Source organism: Vanessa atalanta, chromosome 19 (genome assembly GCF_905147765.1).
Source record: "Vanessa atalanta chromosome 19, ilVanAtal1.2, whole genome shotgun sequence".
Classification (NCBI taxonomy): Eukaryota; Metazoa; Arthropoda; class Insecta; order Lepidoptera; family Nymphalidae; genus Vanessa; species Vanessa atalanta.
This window is the reverse complement of record NC_061889.1, coordinates 1,134,373-1,152,510: the sequence shown is the minus strand read 5'-3', so window position 1 is coordinate 1,152,510 and position 18,138 is coordinate 1,134,373. Positions and strand designations below refer to the sequence as shown.

Below are 18,138 nucleotides of genomic sequence, written 5' to 3'. Positions count from 1 at the left end.
TATCGCGGCCCCTCGGCCATGGCTGTTGACCCTTCTTTAGTTACCTAAATATTTTTATTACACCATTTCGCATGAATTTTAATTACATTGACGATTCGTTTTTACTAATTTGTGAAGATTGATGTTATTATTGATAAAATATCACTCACAGTTATTTCTTTAAAACCTTATTTCCCAATTTTTGGTTTGCCCAGACAGTTGCCTAATGGAGAATCCGTCTCTAGTACCCTTTATTATTCTAACAGGTAGGTATATTCCCCACCTTAAAACTGCCAACATTACCTATTTAATATTATATAATATAATTGAAAGAATTTTGAAGTATTAAAATTTTGCGTACTCTTCATAGATTTGATAAAGGGGTTATAATAACTCGGCTTGGAGAAACAGCGGAAAGTGGTCCGAAATTTCCACTTGGAATAAGGAGTAGCTCAGGGGTCAATTTGAAGTCATTTTTTATTCGTGTGATATATAAACGATTAAAATAAGAACATTGCTAAAACATAGGTCATAAAAATAGGATATAAAAACTAAATGTTTTTATATACCTAATCCAAGGCACGAGAACATTTTCAGTTTCCAGTCTTTAATGTCGTATTTCTTAATTTAATTTTTATATTCAACTGAATTTTAGTTTGATTGTTGTTATAAGCGATAAGATATCTGTTTGTCATTATATAAATATAAATCGGCCTCTTATAATATCGTTGGAATACTCATAAAAAATAATTAATAGGCTTATTTATTTATTTAGGATCTCCAACGGTTGTCAAAGTCAAAGTCAAAAATCTTTATTCAATATAGAAGTGTTTACACTTGCTTATTGATTGTCAAAAATCTACCGCCGGTTCGGAATTTAGCACCTCGGACCTGAGAAGAACCGGCGAAAGAAACTCAGCGGGATATTTTTTTTTTTTAACCATTTTCCATGTACAATGATAATTATATTATAGTTATTTGAAACAGCCTGAAGGCGATCATTTTATTCCCAAGGTGTGCAGTCAACTAAAAAGTCATTATTGTTGTAATATCATTTAGCTCACAAACGCTCTTTAACGATTCTTGAGTTTTATAATTCTTTTGAGTTGTACATTGATACTTATATTTATGCAAATACTTTTTTATTTTCTAGGAAAACAAAACGTGCATAATAAATATAAAAAACACGAAATATTAATGTAACAATCTTTACTGTTAACATTGAATATTGGTGGTACTTGACGGTAGGACTTTGCGCACGCCCGTCTGGGCACTATCAGATATTCTATCGCCAAAACACAGCAATATTGCAGTGTTTCGATTGTAAGGGTGAGTAAGTCAGTCAAGGGACATAACATCTTATTCCCAAGGTTGGTGGCGCGTTGGCGATGTATGGATGGTTAATATTTCTTACAACACCAATGTCTATGGGAGGTGGTGACCACTTACCATCAGGTGACCAATTTACCCGTCCTTCAACCTAGACCATTAAAAAATCATAAATTTTGTAAAAAAATACATACCTACGGAAATAACAACAACAAATGAAGAATAATTACCTTCATGATAAAAAAAATAATCTACTCGTTTTATTTACATAATACTTTTGTATAGGGCAACATACAAAAAAATCTAGTACTGTGGGAAACTAATGCTAATTGATAATGGCATCATTGAAATGAATAGTAGGCATTACGGTTCAAGAACGTCGCTCTAATGAGATACTATAATCTAGATAACGATGATCTGTAATAGTAGTAGATATTATCAACCCATATATTTTATAACTCGGCAGAAGCCAGCTTAAGAGCCGAGATGGCCCAGTGGTTGGAACACGTGCATCTTAACCCATGATTTCGGAATCCAACCCAGGCAGGCACCATTGAATTTTCATGTGCTTAATTTGTGTTTATAATTCATCTCGTGCGCGGCGGTGAAGGAAAACATCGTGAGGAAACCTGCATGTGTCTAATTTCAATGAAATTCTGCCACAAGTGTATTCCACCAACCGGAATTGGAGCAACGTGGTGGAATATGCTCCAAAACCTTCTCCTCAAAGGGAGAGGAGGGCTAAGGCCCAGCAGTGGGAAGTTAACAGGCTGCCAATGTAATGTAATGAAAAAAGCCAGCTGTCACTTCACTCGCGATGTTTTCATTCACAACTTAATAAATAAATAAATTAATTAAATAAATAATGCGATGTTATAAAAACAAAGGTGAGAATTCAGTGACGCTCGCCCGGATTTGAGCCTTTTAATATTAGGGTAAGGTTCACATTTTTTTGCCGCTTGTTCAGCCAGCTCAACCTTATGATTATGAGCAAGGCAACCATTATCAAGAGAGATCAGCCAACTACGCAGAACATATTATGGTCCACAAGTGTTTGCGCAAACACAGATGGAAGATATTTGAGAAAAAATATTACTATCTATTAACGCAATAGATCACATAAATATGATTTTTAGATTTTTTTTCTGTTCGTTTGTAACCGCTAATCTCGAAAACATCTTAACCGATTTGGATGCGGTTTTCACTGATGTACCTTGGGTAATATGTAGCGTTTGTTTTATTTAAATCGGGATGTTATGGAACCAGGGCTGATGAGGTTAAACCCTAATGGAGTTCCAGTGGTGTTATATCATTCCTTTGCATTTTAAAATAAATATACTATAAATATAAATAGGTACGGCGCAGATGATTTTACCCCGATTCCTTCTCATTCCAAAAAAACTTTTCATTTACTATTTAGCAAGTCCAGTTTCCGGTGTACACGGCTACCTTTATGTCGCTCTGTCGCGTGTTCGCAACTGCAAAAAAATCTATGATTTAACCCCCGACGGCAATACGTTTAATATCGTGTAAAATACATTACGCAGTTAGACAAACACATTTTTAATATTACAATAATAAATTATTAATTGAAAACTTTCAGCTTTTTGTGGTTTGATTTTTATCGATGGCGAAGCAGTAAAATAAGTAATCTATCAAAAAAAAATAATCATAATCTATCCATACATTTGGGAACTACAATACCACGACAGACGCAAGGATAAACATGTATATCAACCATATAATACCCCTCCTATATAATATACCCCATATAATACATTTGAGGCTTAAAGTCACGCGAACGAAGTCGCGGACGCCGGCTACTATTAATAATAATGTTACTTTTTTTTGGGAATCAAAAATTACAATATAAATAATCTTTTTTTTACTATGTAAATAATAACAAATTAAACTTTAACCAATCAAAAAAAAACAAAAAGACAATAGACAATAAAAACCACAATTTAAAACAATTAATTACCTACATAATTAAAATAAAACAATGAATTTTAAAATGTAAAACATGACATACATAGCATACAAAATGTATATCGCTTAATAAAAATATGAGGATTTATATTTTGAATGTATTTCAATTAGAGAGTTTTTTCTAAAGAGTTTCAATTGGAAATGAGATATCGAATGATGTTTGCCTAAAATGTTTTCAAATATCATTGATAAAGATATTGAATACCTTAGGACCAAGATGTGGGTACACCCCCTGTGGTACACCTGAAGAAACGGCAACGAATGTTGAACAAACGGTCTTAAATATCACTGCCTGATTTATATTATGAATGTAAAAACATGTCCATTAAAGTTCGTCCTATTCAAGTTACATTATCTTACTCTAATTAACTCAGTAGTAGGGTATGAGATATTTTGTCAGAAGCCTCAGAGAAGTCATTACACGACGTCAACCTGATTATTAGCGTCAATGACATTCACCAAACCATGGACTGGTTCACACACATTCGTTTCGACAGAACTGTTACTAATAAAACCGTGTTGTTCACCAAACAGACTTTTAAATATCTATATGTATGATATGCTAAATACATGTACATATACGTCATAAATACATAATTATAAATAAATATTAATATATTAAATTATTTTTTCGTACTAATTATAAAAAATGCATTCATATAAATACAAATTAAAAAAAACATCTAAAAATTAAAAAGGAGAGACTCGGGTAGGTCTTAAATGATCTACTTAAGTTTATCAATATACTATTCAAAATATAATAATAACGGTTTATTATTGAATTTAGCCTTTGATTTGATTGATATGTCTAGATAAACTGCCATGATAAGAACGTGTCGAAAAAATTGTGGCCAAATATTGGTCACCAAGAACACGCACACTAGTAAAGTAGTACTATGACGTTTGGCGTTTAGTTTTTCCAAACAACAGTCCACATTATTGTTGAATTCAGGTTAGAAGGGTGAGTGAGCCAGTGTGATTACAGGCATAAGGGACATAACATCTTAGTTCCCAAGGTTGGTGGCGCATAGGTATTGTAAGAAATGGTTAATATTTCTAACAGTGCCTTTGTCTATGGGCGTTGGTGACCACTTACCATCAGGTGGCCCATATGCTCGTCCGCCAAACAATGCCATAAAAAAAAAACGTTTGGCGAATGTCAAGCGTAAGTGTCACGCACATCAAGACAGTAAAGTTGTCTCGTTTGTTTGAGTTCTTTATGGTGCGACTATCTCGATGTACTTATAAATAATCTAAGTATTATACACCGAAATTACAAATCTATTTATTCTCAGATTTTATGTTACCTGTACCTTTTTCTTTACGACATAGGTATTTAAGTAGCTATAAATTTAATTACAAATAAAATTCACGTTTAATTATGATTGAATGTTAGTTTATATGCTTTTAGTATTTTTCAGAAACACTCACTATAGATAACGAAAATAATAATAGAATGTTGTGGTTAATACTGTTTTGTAAGTAATGATTTAATTTTTGGAATAAATGTTACATTATTTGAATATGTAAAATCATTCAAAATATATCATCAATAGCCCTTTTTTATTGTTAACTATAAATTGTTCGCTGTGGTTATAATACACGACTGACAATATTATAAATATTTATTTAGGAGAATAAAAAACCATTAAGCTTAAAAGTAAAAGTAATTATTAAAATGTAAACAATTGTATCTACCATTCTGAAAAAAAAAAATTATTATTCCGAAGCCTTTAAATGTGGACAACATTCGATGGTACGCCATTTTGATGCGAGATTCATTTAATTTTTTAAATTTTATTAAGCTTAAGACATTATCGTACCCGGTGTGTTTGTTCTTACAGAATAACTATATGGTTATTCTATCTGTCAAGATATTTAATTTAATCTGTTTAATAGCTTTAAATATCTTTAGTATTTTTGGAAGACAAATAAAATTAAAAAGTTGTGTAACATTGAAGATCCCAAAAGGTATAAAATAATTTGTTGTAATGTTTAGTGTTGCCAGGAATGTCCACCGCATATACTGTAAAACTCCAAGGCAAGGTTGAGATGGGCGAACAGATTTCAAATTTCTTGAAGATGCTTTACAGCCAAATTTCTGTAGAAAATAAAAACATATATCCGGAAAGTTATGGTATAAATGAAGATAAACAAATATCAAGAGATTTAGAAGTGCCTCTAATTCAAGAAATCATGAGTAAAAATGTGATTACTCACGTTTACGGAAACCACAATAAAAAAGATGAAATATATAAGAATGATAACAATATAAAATTATGAATTTGTTAATTAATAACCATTTGAATAACGTCACGAGTGTTATAAAAAATAAGTGGATTATTTTAAATTATAGAGTGCGTATGTATTTTACTGCGACATTTCAATAAAATAATAATAATAATAACATGTATTTTATTATAATACTATTTTTATATTCTGTTAATTTTTAACACCCCACCGACTACTTTTCGAGCCAAAGTGTGATCTTATAGGGGAAACCCTTAGGACGAACGTCACTCGGAGTCCGAGAGGACGCAAACTTCAAAGTTGAGTCTAGTACTCACACCCAGTGATGCGGTAAAGGCTAGTAGAGCCAGCAGCAAGAGACACAAAAAAGCGAAGTCTTGTTAATATTGTTCATGCGCTACGAACACAAGAAATATGTTTGAGTATGTCAACAGTGAGTCTTGTTGTTAGATTCCAACGGAAGTGAAGATTTATTAAGAAGAATAGAAGAAAGTCTCCGTGTCGAAGATAAACTGTTCTCAGAGCTTCAACATGTTTTAAATGACACTGTTAATTACTTCTTGACTCTTGTTCCAAATTCACAGTTTATGAAATAATGACGACTCCTTGGATCAAAACTTGCCCAAAGTATTTTTTTATTTACTTTTTTCTAAATATCTGCAGATACTAAAGGAAAATATAGGATACTAAATGAAAATCCCCTTCGTGTCCTAACCTTTATTTTTTTTCTTGTTGTTCAAGAAATATTAAAGAACTTAGTTATTTTATTTAACTAGAATTAAACTATGTTAAATGAGAATGCCAATACGATCTTGCGTTAGTTTTCAAGAGTGGTAGATTTTATGACGATAATTGTCAATTATCTTTATCTATGGTTTAATTTTTCATATGATTATATATCTCGTATTATATATCTCGTATTATGGATAAGGCTCGATCCGAGTAGAAATAATACACAACACAACGTGATAAAAACGATATATTTAGATGAATTATTAATTTAATATCACCATACAACAAAAGTGACAAACGCCCAAACTATTCTTCCAAATATTATTACAGTGGGAAATTGCTTATCTATGGAATTCTATATCTGAAAACAAAAAGTCATATCCAATCATTGGAGCATGACATTATCAAATAGTTGGAAATTAATTTTAACATATTAAAATTTAATAAATACCAACTTGAAATTTCTGGATTGTTAAGTTGTAACATCTACAACAAATTAAAAAAAAAATCATCTAAGAATTTACTTTAAATCGAACTTGTTTACATTGATTATTTTTGTTAACAGATTTTGTTTAAATAAGAGATCATAGATTTATAGATTATTTGGATATGTTTTTTAAAATAGGCGCTCAACTGAGGCATTGAAATAAAAAAAAAAATAAACAAAAAAAATATTTTATTAATAACGAAACTCGTATTTAATAATAAAAATTAACATACATATTTACAACAACAAAATATAAATACCAAATGAATCATACAAAGACGTACACATGAGACTAGGCCACAAATGTATTTAACAATCCTAGTTAGAGCTACAAGGTACCTCGTTAATAGTAAACATTGTAATTACCAAATGAAATATTTGTAATATTAAGTCATTTCTTAAACGTGCATAATATCTTTTAAATCTTTTCAGGATATGCACGAAGCTTAAATATCCTCAGGCATTTTTTATAATAATATAGTATTGATTATCATATCAGAAACATTCTTCCAAACTGCCTACCGTATTAATTAAAAAAAAAAACTGCATATGTCTTATAAAATTCCAACTATAAAGCTTTAATTTTTCAGTGTAGCAACACTTATTAGTAAATACTTCAGCTATTTAAATCCGTAACTTCCATTGCGTTTAAAATGTTTTAAATCGGTAAATATTTGTAACTAGCATTGCAATTTATCATCTAATGTACTTATATATATGGAATAGTTTGCGGTGCATCGCTTATAACACGAATCTTAGAAAAACTTCTCGACTTAATCACTACTTAACTATCGATACTAAGATTTATCGCATCATCGGTCAAAGGAACCAACAGACGTGATGTTATTTAAATTACGTCATAATCAAACATAAATTTATTTAAATTTTAAATTTTCGATGTTTTACGAACATTCACGATTTGCTCTTTTTATTCGTAATTTAAATAACAAATAACAAGATAGGAATCATTTGACAATAAATTTATTAGTGTTGCAAGCGCTACATTTTTCTTATAAAAAGTTTACCAGATCAAAAATTCATAATCAATCTATTTCAAATATAATCAAATATACAAGATATGAGAAATCAAATTTGAAGTAATTTTAGAGTAATAGAATTTCGTCAAGTTTTAATTGTTACACACAATGTCTTAAAAAATTAAAAGTCTTACTATCCTCTTTATCCTCATACTTAGGAAATAAATTTAAGTATACTTCGATTTTGAGCTCATTCCTCTGACCGGTGGTGTAATGTCACCTAACTTATACAATCAATTATAATGGATAGGCAATAAATATGCTACAAGATTTAAGAGAAAATAATTATCCACGCCGTCTCTACTATACTTTGAGCTTTTTCCATTAGTATCATATTATTCAATGCCTAATTTTCTAAACGAGTAATATCCCTTGAAATATCGACCTTATTACTTAAGTATAAAGTCGAAATATTATTTTATTACATTTTCAATATGAATTAAATCTTATGCTAAATGCAGTATTTTTTGAGGAAAAACATTTTTTTTTTTTTAATATTTTGAACTAACTAAAGGCATTGATTCTAATTTATTAGCTCCCAACACAGGTATGCGATCTGTAACATTTAATCTACACATTAGCATAATGTAAAACGTTCAAAAGTTGTAACATTCGAATACTAAAAATTTCAATACATTGTTTTTATTTCCAAATCGAAAATATTTAACTACTTTTTATACACTATATGAAGATGACACTATTATATTTTTTTAATAAATTTAGACGTACTCACTACAAAATGTTCAGCCAAATTTTTGACCACAGATAAAAATTATTACGAATACACAACTAATATGTAGATTAATACTGTCGTTACCATCCACAGATAAATAACTCACTCGAGACGGGTGGTAAGTTGAATGTGATTCAACGAAGGTCCGGGTTGTCGTTGATTTGTTTCTTAATACGCACGAGCATCGTCGTGTACCATTGGTCGAGGCGCGATATGCTGTCGTAAGTTTTAACCGCTTCGGTAAATGCGTCTATGTTCTGGTCTTCGAGGTGCTCGATCAGCTCCTGTAATTGACATGTTATTTTGTTTTATTACGAAATAGATAGACGGACGAAATTTAATATCTTTAGATTATATTATTTAGATATGCTGTATGATATATATAATGGTAAGTCAATACTTTATATAGCATTTCGGTTTGACGGGTGAGTGTCATTGTCAAAACATGCACAAGGGACATAACATGTCATAAACGCCTGATTGACGTTGTAGTGAATGGTTACCATTTCTTAGAATAGCAAAGTGTATGTGTGTCTGACGGACAGACAGGCTCCGTCTCGTCGTCGAGGCGGCGCCGGCTGCGTACCTTGACGAGCTTGCACTCCCGGGTGTCGGCGAAGGCGGGGTAGAGCGCGCCGTACTTGTCGAGCGCGTGCTGCGCGTTGAGCAGGTCGACGCACAGGTGGCACAGCGCGGCGCGGAACATGTACTCCTTGGCGCTGTACTTCAGCAGGCTGTTGTCCAGCGACGACTTCGCTATCTGGGACGATACACGAAGGACCACCGATATTACAAGCAGATTCGCACTGTATCGAAACGTTATCCTTGACAACGACCCAGTAGCGACCACGTAGCTACGTGCCATACCCGTTGCGTGTTAGTAGAATTGCCCCCTGGCCGGGGCTCCACCTAATGCTTTCCTTATATAAAAGTAGTGCCTTTTATTACAAGAAATTACAATATTCCTACTTTTTGCATCTCCATGGAAAGCGTTCAACTCGTATTGGGAGTGGTTGAAGCGGCGATTTCCCGTTTAACATTGAACTATTGACGTTACTTCAAAGACATAAAGTACCTTTTTCGTCGGAAATTTAAACAATGACTGAGTGGTATCTAGTACCAAGATTTGCAAAGACAACTACCAGTTTTATTTTTTGAGACAGAATCATTACGCTCCAAAAACATTTCCATAGCAATTTTCAAAAATTTAATACGAAAAAAGAAATATGAAACCTTCTTCTAGAAACTCGTCCATGTCAATTTATCCGAAAAGCTTACTTGTTCGTATATCTGTATGGCCTTGTCGTAGTGTTCCAGCTGTGCAGCATACTGAGCCAGCTTCAGCATGCACTTGTTGGCGGAGGAGGTGGACTCTTCGCCGCGGAAGTAGTCGGCCGCCTGCTCGTAGTGCTGCATCGCACGAGCTATATCCACGACCTCGGTCTCGTATAACTCCGCTATGTTCTGAAAAAAATTAATAAATAGGGGTGGACTAATTGAAAAAAAAGTATTTCTTGTTTTATTTATGATTAATACTATTGATCGGTACATAATATATTTCCTATAAAAGCTATTAAATCATCAAATATGAATACTAAATTAAATAAAAAAATCTATCTGTAAGAAAAATTTCATTTTACTTAAAATATCTTAAATACCTGATGCTGTTTCGCAGCCACAGTAAACCGACCCATGTCAGTGTAGATTTCAATCGCTTTCAGTAGACACGAGACAGCCTCTGTAATAGAAAACAAAGTTAATACAAATCGTATTCTTAAAAATGGAACAACTTTATGGTTACAGCAGTCAGAATTTCCCTTTTTTTTATTAATAATTGATATTTTGTCACTTTTTAATTACACACGGTAGACATGAAAAACAATGGTATCATCTTCAAAACTTATATTATAACCTATTTACACAGAATAAATTCCCAAAAAAAGCTACTCCAATTTCAAAAAACAAATAAACAACATTCGACATCGAACTGACGCGATATTAATAGTCGAGAGCTTGTACAATCTATGATATTCATTATGGATTGGCGTTTTGACTGTCAAAGAAAGTTTTCAAATGGCCCACCTGATAAATATTCACTACTGTCCATAGATATCGTGGCTGTAAGAATGTTTAATTAATCCTTCCACCACCAATACAACCCCAACCTTAGGAACTAAGGTGTCATCTTATGCCTGTAGTTACATTCATCCTTCAAATCGGAACACAACAATACTGAATATTACTTGGCGGTGGAATGTTGATGGGGGGGGTAATAAGTTAATAACCCAGACGGGCTTGCACAAAGCGAACCACCATTATCAATTTATAAAAATATTTATGGTATTAAACGAGAAAAAAAAAATTAAATATACTGAAACAACATTTTGAAAGAAAGTTAACTCTAAAGAAAGATTTGATAATTCGTAATATCGATTTTATAAAGGCAATAATGTCAATCACAATTGAATTGTTTCTACTACGCGACAATTGACATTTGACATTGATAGTTAACAATACCTAGTAATAATAATGAACAATTATATTAAATAAATAAATATTGGACAACATAATATACATTACTCTGATCCTAGAGTACTTGTGTTATGGAAAATCAGAAGTAACCATGGTGCCACAATAACCATGACCATATAGAAAATTATTGAACTTTTTCTACATCGACTCGGCCGGGAATCGAACCCGGGACCTCGGAGTGGCGTACCCATGAAAACCGGTGTACACACAACTCGACCACGGAGGTACCCAACTTCCAATTATATTGATATAAATGCGATAGTTACTCTGTCTGTCTGTCTGTAGGTCTTTGACATCTAAACCACCGAACAGAATTTGTCGAAATTTGATACGAAGCAAGTTGGAATTCCAAGGAAGGAATATGCTTTTCTATGCCATTGTAATAACTGATGACCAACACGTAAAACGCATGCTGAGCCGCAGGTGACAACGTATATTCATATCAAACTCGTGGATCTTCTGCGAAACTTTGCGTTTATTGAAAATAATTTTTTAGAAACTTCGAAACCTTATATTTCATTTCATTGAAAACTGCAAGTCACTCATCAACATTTGGCGCCAAGATTATGAAACCTTATTTAAATTAAATTTTTAATATGAAAAAGTGTAAATTAGTTCAGTTAGAATGGGAGTTTCTCGGTAACAATTTACTTTAATTTTTTTCTTACAAAGCTGTAGTACAGCTCTTTAACCGGGCGGTAACTTTATTTCGCTCTCTAAAAATAATTCTTTGTTAAATCGTAACGATTTAGTAAATTGCAATCAAGAATCCTCTTTAATTTTCTACACATCTACGGCTGGAGCTCTTCAAAATGAGACCGTAACCGATTTTTTATGTGCAGCTATCGTGACATATCCACTGGTACATAAATCGGCTTACGCTATTAATGTATCACACTACATTCAGTTAACTATTAAAGCAAAGCGTTATGGAGGGTCCAAATCTTACCACGAAAAAACCCTTAAACAGATTCTCTTTTTTCCTGGCAGTTTAAAAAAAAAACAGTGTTTTTCTTACAACATGTACATATATAACCGATAACAAAGATTACATAACGTTAATAATTAATATGATAACGACCCCAGTTTATACACAACGTTTATATCAAAATGAGTAACGATTAGATCATTAACCTTGATATATATTTCAGACTTTTCAGACTTGCTTCTGGAATTTGCAAGTCAAACCAATATCGAAGTCGACAATTAACATCACTTCAAGGATGTCTTTAAACAGTTTAATAATTTTAAAATTAATTACATGTAAACTGTCCAAGCTTATATACGTAAAAGAAAATATTATATAATTAAACATAAATAATCGCTGGTCGGGTAAAAACTAATTCATCAAAAATCCAAATTATCTTTTAATAAATCTTAATTATGTATATATGTTATTGTAAAAGCTCGAACTACGGTAAATCCTAAGATTTTGCCAGTAAAACCTAAGATTTACCAATTCTTAATGGTGTAATAATATAAAATGCCCAAAACGGTTTGCGATTCAAACTTTTGCGACCATTCTCTTAGTAAATCTTAGTATTTACATTTAAGGCACGGTAAACGTTGAAAAAAATCATGTCATAACGCGTTATAAAATAATATCCGAAATGAAAATAATTTAAATAGGTTAGGTTAGTTATTTAATTACTATCGTTTGTTACCCAAGGTTTTGACAAATAGTTACTTGAAATAAGTGATTAAGAATTACTCATTTTTTTATTCCTAAAACCAACATCTACCAGCTGAGAGCGTTAAAACCTAGCATATACTGAATTCGAATGGTAAAAGCCCGAAAAAATCGTAACATTTTAAGAAATACTTACATTTCCCAACTCATATCGGTAAACCCTAAGTACTTACTTACTCTTAAATCTTAGGATTTACCTTAGTTACCGCGTCTACAACAATACTTGCTTATTATTAAGATTTAAAATAAACTTAAATGCTTATATTACATACTAATAGTGTCTTTGACTTAAATGGAATAAACCAAATTAATACAAAAATGTTCAATACACAGTCTAATAAAGAAAAAAAGAGGACTCGACGAAGAAGGTTATTTGCAAAGAGTTTAACAACCTCATACAGTATTTTTTGACAGATTGCCATTCAACATTGTGCCAAGAATACGTACCTATAATATATGCATAGTTACGTACAATTGTTAAACATTATATAATAATGTGTAATACTTTTTATTTGAAACATCTCCCCTTGTTAATAAGCATCATCAAGATTATATAATTATATAATTGGAAACGAGCCGAGATGGCCCAGTGGTTAGAACGCGTGCATCTTAACCGATGATTTCGGGTTCAAGCCCAGGCAGGCACCACTGAAATTTCATGTGCTTAAGTTGTGTTTATAATTCGTCTCGTGCTCGGCGGTGAAGGAAAACATCGTGAGGAAACCTGCATGTGTCTAATTTCAACGAAAATTCTGCCACATGTGTATTCCGCCAACCCGCATTGGAGCAGCGTGGTGGAATATGCTCCAAACCTTCTCCTCAAAGGGAGAGGAGGCCTTTATCCCAGCAGTGGGACATTTACGGGCTGCTAATAAAATAAATAATAATAATAATTGGAAAATGAGTTAAAACTATCTGACAGCCAAATTTAGCGTCGCGCGCACTTATTGTTCAAATCAAATCGCATGCTAACCCAGTTTTCTGTTACTTACTTCCGTTCCTTTTCACGAAATCACTCCCACAATTACGGGAAAGCGAGAGGAAAGATGTTTCACATTATTAATTTAATTATGATTTTTTATCTAATTACCAGTGATAGAAATTTGTGCAAGCTCGACGCCCGCAATATTTTTGTTATATTTATTCGAATGTTTTTTACATTACTTTAACTATGACCTCAAAGAACATAAAGGGAGGTTTAAATAAGGAACATGTAATGATGTGCCACTCTAATGAGAGGAAATCTTGTATCTTTAAGTGCTCTGTGACGTGTAACAGAGGACGCAGACTAGTTGGCTCGATAAGCAATTACATTACATATAATTGAAAATAAAATCATTTTCATTATTTTTCATTCATTATAATTGAAATTAAACTTTTTGTTCTATAACTTTAAGAGTGACAGTGGTTGTGTTGACTTAAGCTTGGGCTGACCCTTAACAGTATTAACGCTAGGCGATAAAGCTCGACATGTCAATCATTAACTTTATTTCGACACCACCGTAATTAAATGTGCCACGTGAAATATATGTTTAGTACGTTTGTCACAGCGAGTAATGATACCATTCTGCTGATAGGAAATCTTCAAATATTGCGAAATATACCAAAATAATATTTTATATACGTAAGTGATTCTGTTTGTTGTCTTAAATTTACTTAAATTACGACGGGTACAAAAATAGATTGAACTTATATCCCATCTAATCAAGGGTGGACGAAGACGCGGGCTGAAACTAGTAAAGTAATAGTCTCTACAACTATAAGTACCACTGCTGATCAAAAGTCGCCAGCCTCAACAGAAAATTTGGCGCTTATTTTAGCACGCTCAATGAAATCGAGTTTTAGAAAACACCTGTGACAGAAGAACATCCACCACATGCGAGTATCCTCACGATATTTCCCCTCACCGCCGAATACTATAAACATTTAAAAACAAATTAACTAAAAGAAAACTTAGCAGTGCTTGTATTGAGATTCACATGTTTTGACCACGGAGCTATCTCATCTAACCATTGATAGAGCACTGGAGAAACCTTATCAAGACACAATGCAATAAGGACTTAATTATCAAGATCAAAATGAACACCAGCTTCTTACTACTATACTAATCATGACCGGTAAATCATAATTAATTACGGTAATTATGGTAATCATAGTCAGTCAGGAGAAACCTGGTGTTTGTGAGTTACGTAATATGTTCTTATCAACTACAATGCCCGTGGACACTCCAAAAGCTTTTTCTTCTAATACGGATATAACACAGTACATATTATTCTCGGTTCTTATATGTATCATGTATATACATTAAAATCAATAGTTATTGCCTAGCTGATCTATTTCTACCGCCAAACAGCCGTATTGTGGTGTTCCGGTTTGAAGGGTGAGTAAGGCAATGTAAATATAGGCACAACGGACTTAAAATGAAAGTTCCCAATGTTGGCGGTGCATTTTTGATGTAACGGAATGTTTAATATTTCGTACAGCATCAATGTATATACATTGGGCATTAGTGTTATCCTTTACCATTTATTATAAAAAAAAGGACCAGACTCATGCTATTCAAAAGTAATTTGGTTTTCTACAGTTCTATCCAGCAGTTTGGAATATAGTATTGTTCTTAGATATTACCTAGGAAAGCACGTGAAGTGGCTGGTTAGACACTCTCGCCATTAGACACTCTCGAATTGTAATCCTAATATTTTTCAATAATCAGCTAGCCAAAAGACCAGACAGTTTTATATACGAATTAATTGTTAATACTAATTATGAAACATGAAATATTGTATGATTATATTCGTATTACTAAATGAATAACAGTAGCCTTATTCACAAAGAAATAACGCAGACTTCGATCGCGATTATAATTCATAAGTTGATGTTTAATTTTAAATTTTAAAGCTCATAATTGTGGAAGGGTTTTTTAAAATATTCAATTGAAGTTAAAAACTTTACATACTTTTCAGTTTTGACACGCAACGTTCACGAAAACACGCTCATGGAAAGTACATACAAATACTTATCTAAGCTTTTGAAACATTGTCACACACTGAGTCATATATCGTTTACTTAACGTTCTTCTATATATATTTGACACGTTAAATATCTACCTAATTTTGTAATACATAACTGAAAAATTACTTAACCAGTTTACATAAAACATATACCAACTAGTATGGCAAAGTGAACATATCGGGCGTGTGGAAATTATTTCGTAATATTAATCAATTTGTTTTTTATATGATATTATTTAATTAGCATGAAAATTAGATATTTATTATTATATGAATCGAATTATTTTATATATTTTAGAGTAATAATAGTCATTTATTGTCTCGACTAACTAGGAGATTATGATATTTAACAAGAATTTCATCAATAATAGATAAAAACAATCCTGTCTTATGTAAAACACTTTAGTTAATAACCGATGATATCACACAATCATAGAAAAGCTTTCAAACTTTAAACCACTTTTTTATAAGGACTCATAAATAAATATTAATTAGATATCAAGAATCAGCACTCACCATTAGGATCACTCTTTTTGTAGCAATTGGAGGCATCGACAAAGTTAGTTGCAGCATCATGACGAACACCAGCCTTCAAATGCAGTTGTGCAGCAGTGCAGAAAGCCTGACCTGCTTGCGGCCATTTCTTGGCCATCTTAAAGAGATTTGCTGCCCTGAGGTAGCAGTCGACGGCTTCTTCGAGTTTGGATGATCCTCTATTAAAAAAAAAGTTGTGACATTCAGATTGATTTTATCAATGAATACATAAAAATATAATTTACTAGCTATCGACCCTGTCATTGCATGGGTGGAATTTATTCATAAAGAAAATGACATGTTGAATTTGACTTTGCCTGAAGACACACAATCAGTATTACCACACATTTTAGTCATATATATAATTTGTAAATTACCTAATGTTTATGAAGATAGGAAATTACAGTCCTTAGTCTCATGGAAAAGTACTGTGTAGAGTATAACATACAATAAAAATATGTTATGATATAAATGTCTATGTTGCTTTTGTAATTTTGTTTCAATCAATTGGTCAATCCTGTGTATGTAAGAGAATTTTAGTTGCACATGTGGTAAAATGAGATGGACTGATCTTATGTAGTAGGATTTATCTTTATCTCAGTAAAGGCACATTTATAGGTCATCTACCTATAGACTAGTATGAAGATGGCCTATAAATGTGAGGGAACCTATCCCTTAAAGAAAATACTGTTTATTGTATGTATAACATTGGTGCAATGTTTTTAATAAAATATATGTGCAATATTAAAATATTTTGAGATTGCCCTAAAAGTGGATTTAAATAAAGATTATTGACATTGTTTATTGATCATTATTCTAAAAGACTTTGTTTCACCCTAGTTTTAGATTTCATTAGAAAGCTACCACAGAAAAGGTAATGCAACAATTAATGTCAGTATTATATGATCTTTTGATTTCAATGGGAACACCAAAAGGTTTCAATTAATATTTACAATTATCTAAAAATGTAACACTTATATTTTGTAAGATAGACAGACATGAGAGGATAAATATATTTATCGACATTTGTACCTTAATCATTGTCGTAATTTTTTGCTTACAACCTTTTAGAACTGAAACCTGGCCTTATTTTTGACTTATGTTGTATTTCACTTTGATGACTTTGCAAAGTTTGAACAACTTTTACAAGTGTTTCTAAATATACAATACGGTAGTTTGTTGGATCCATAAAAGAAAAAAAATAGAATATAAAGATCATTAGAGCTAATATTAGCAAAATAATAAGAAACTCATTGTCCTCACCCGAATAATGAACCGAGGAACGATTTCGACGAATTTAACTTTTTCTCCGCCTCCGCAATTAACTGCATCGCTTTTTGCTCATTGTCTCCCATTTTGGGGCTTTTAACACTACTAGTTACAAAAATTTAACAATTCCTTGAACGAAATTAATAATTTATTGACAAAATGTCGTCACTCCTCCCGACTGAAAAATCCCGTCGCTGTCATCGATTTGTGCAATTTGTGTTGCCAAGTAAAAAAATTAGGTTTAAAACTTTGTACTATTATAAGGACTAATATACATATGCAGCTGCTGTTGATGTTCATTTTTTAGGCAAAATATTATGCACACATTACTTGCTGTAAAATAAATCATGCAGTACATATTCGCATAGCCATAAATAAATAATATCAATACAAGGCCTAGATTTAGTTATTTTGGGAGTGAGCACACTGGATACACCCTAGAGTGTCCACAAGAGAGGAGATCACTATATACATTTATACAGCAAAATAATATTCCTAGGTACCCTTCCCTTTGTCTAGGCTACTTCGACAAGTAACCACATATGATAACCTATTTTTTATATAAA

General features: G+C 32.2%; 1 protein-coding gene across 1 annotated transcript; it reads right to left on the bottom strand.

The window, feature by feature from the left end:
• Positions 1–6,938: 6,938 nt before the first annotated feature.
• Positions 6,939–17,769, bottom strand: LOC125071411 (alpha-soluble NSF attachment protein). The gene is made up of 6 exons (XM_047681643.1): positions 17,567–17,769; positions 16,286–16,482; positions 10,195–10,274; positions 9,815–10,000; positions 9,123–9,296; positions 6,939–8,820 (listed from the first exon to the last, which is right to left on the bottom strand). The coding sequence occupies exons 1-6, from the start codon at positions 17,656–17,658 to the stop codon at positions 8,671–8,673; spliced, it is 879 nt and encodes a 292-aa protein (XP_047537599.1). The 5' UTR covers positions 17,659–17,769; the 3' UTR covers positions 6,939–8,670.
• Positions 17,770–18,138: the final 369 nt, after the last annotated feature.

What these genes read in the sequence shown, in the direction of transcription:
- LOC125071411 (XM_047681643.1), bottom strand. Translation starts at nt 17,658, where the DNA reads ATGGGAGACAATGAGCAAAAAGCGATGCAGTTAATTGCGGAGGCGGAG. An exon ending in TGGCTGCGAAACAGCATCAG is followed by an intron (nt 10,001 to 10,194) that starts GTATTTAAGATA and finishes AATTTTTTTCAG; the next exon opens with AACATAGCGGAGTTATACGA. An exon ending in CCATACAGATATACGAACAA is followed by an intron (nt 9,297 to 9,814) that starts GTAAGCTTTTCG and finishes GTATCGTCCCAG; the next exon opens with ATAGCGAAGTCGTCGCTGGA.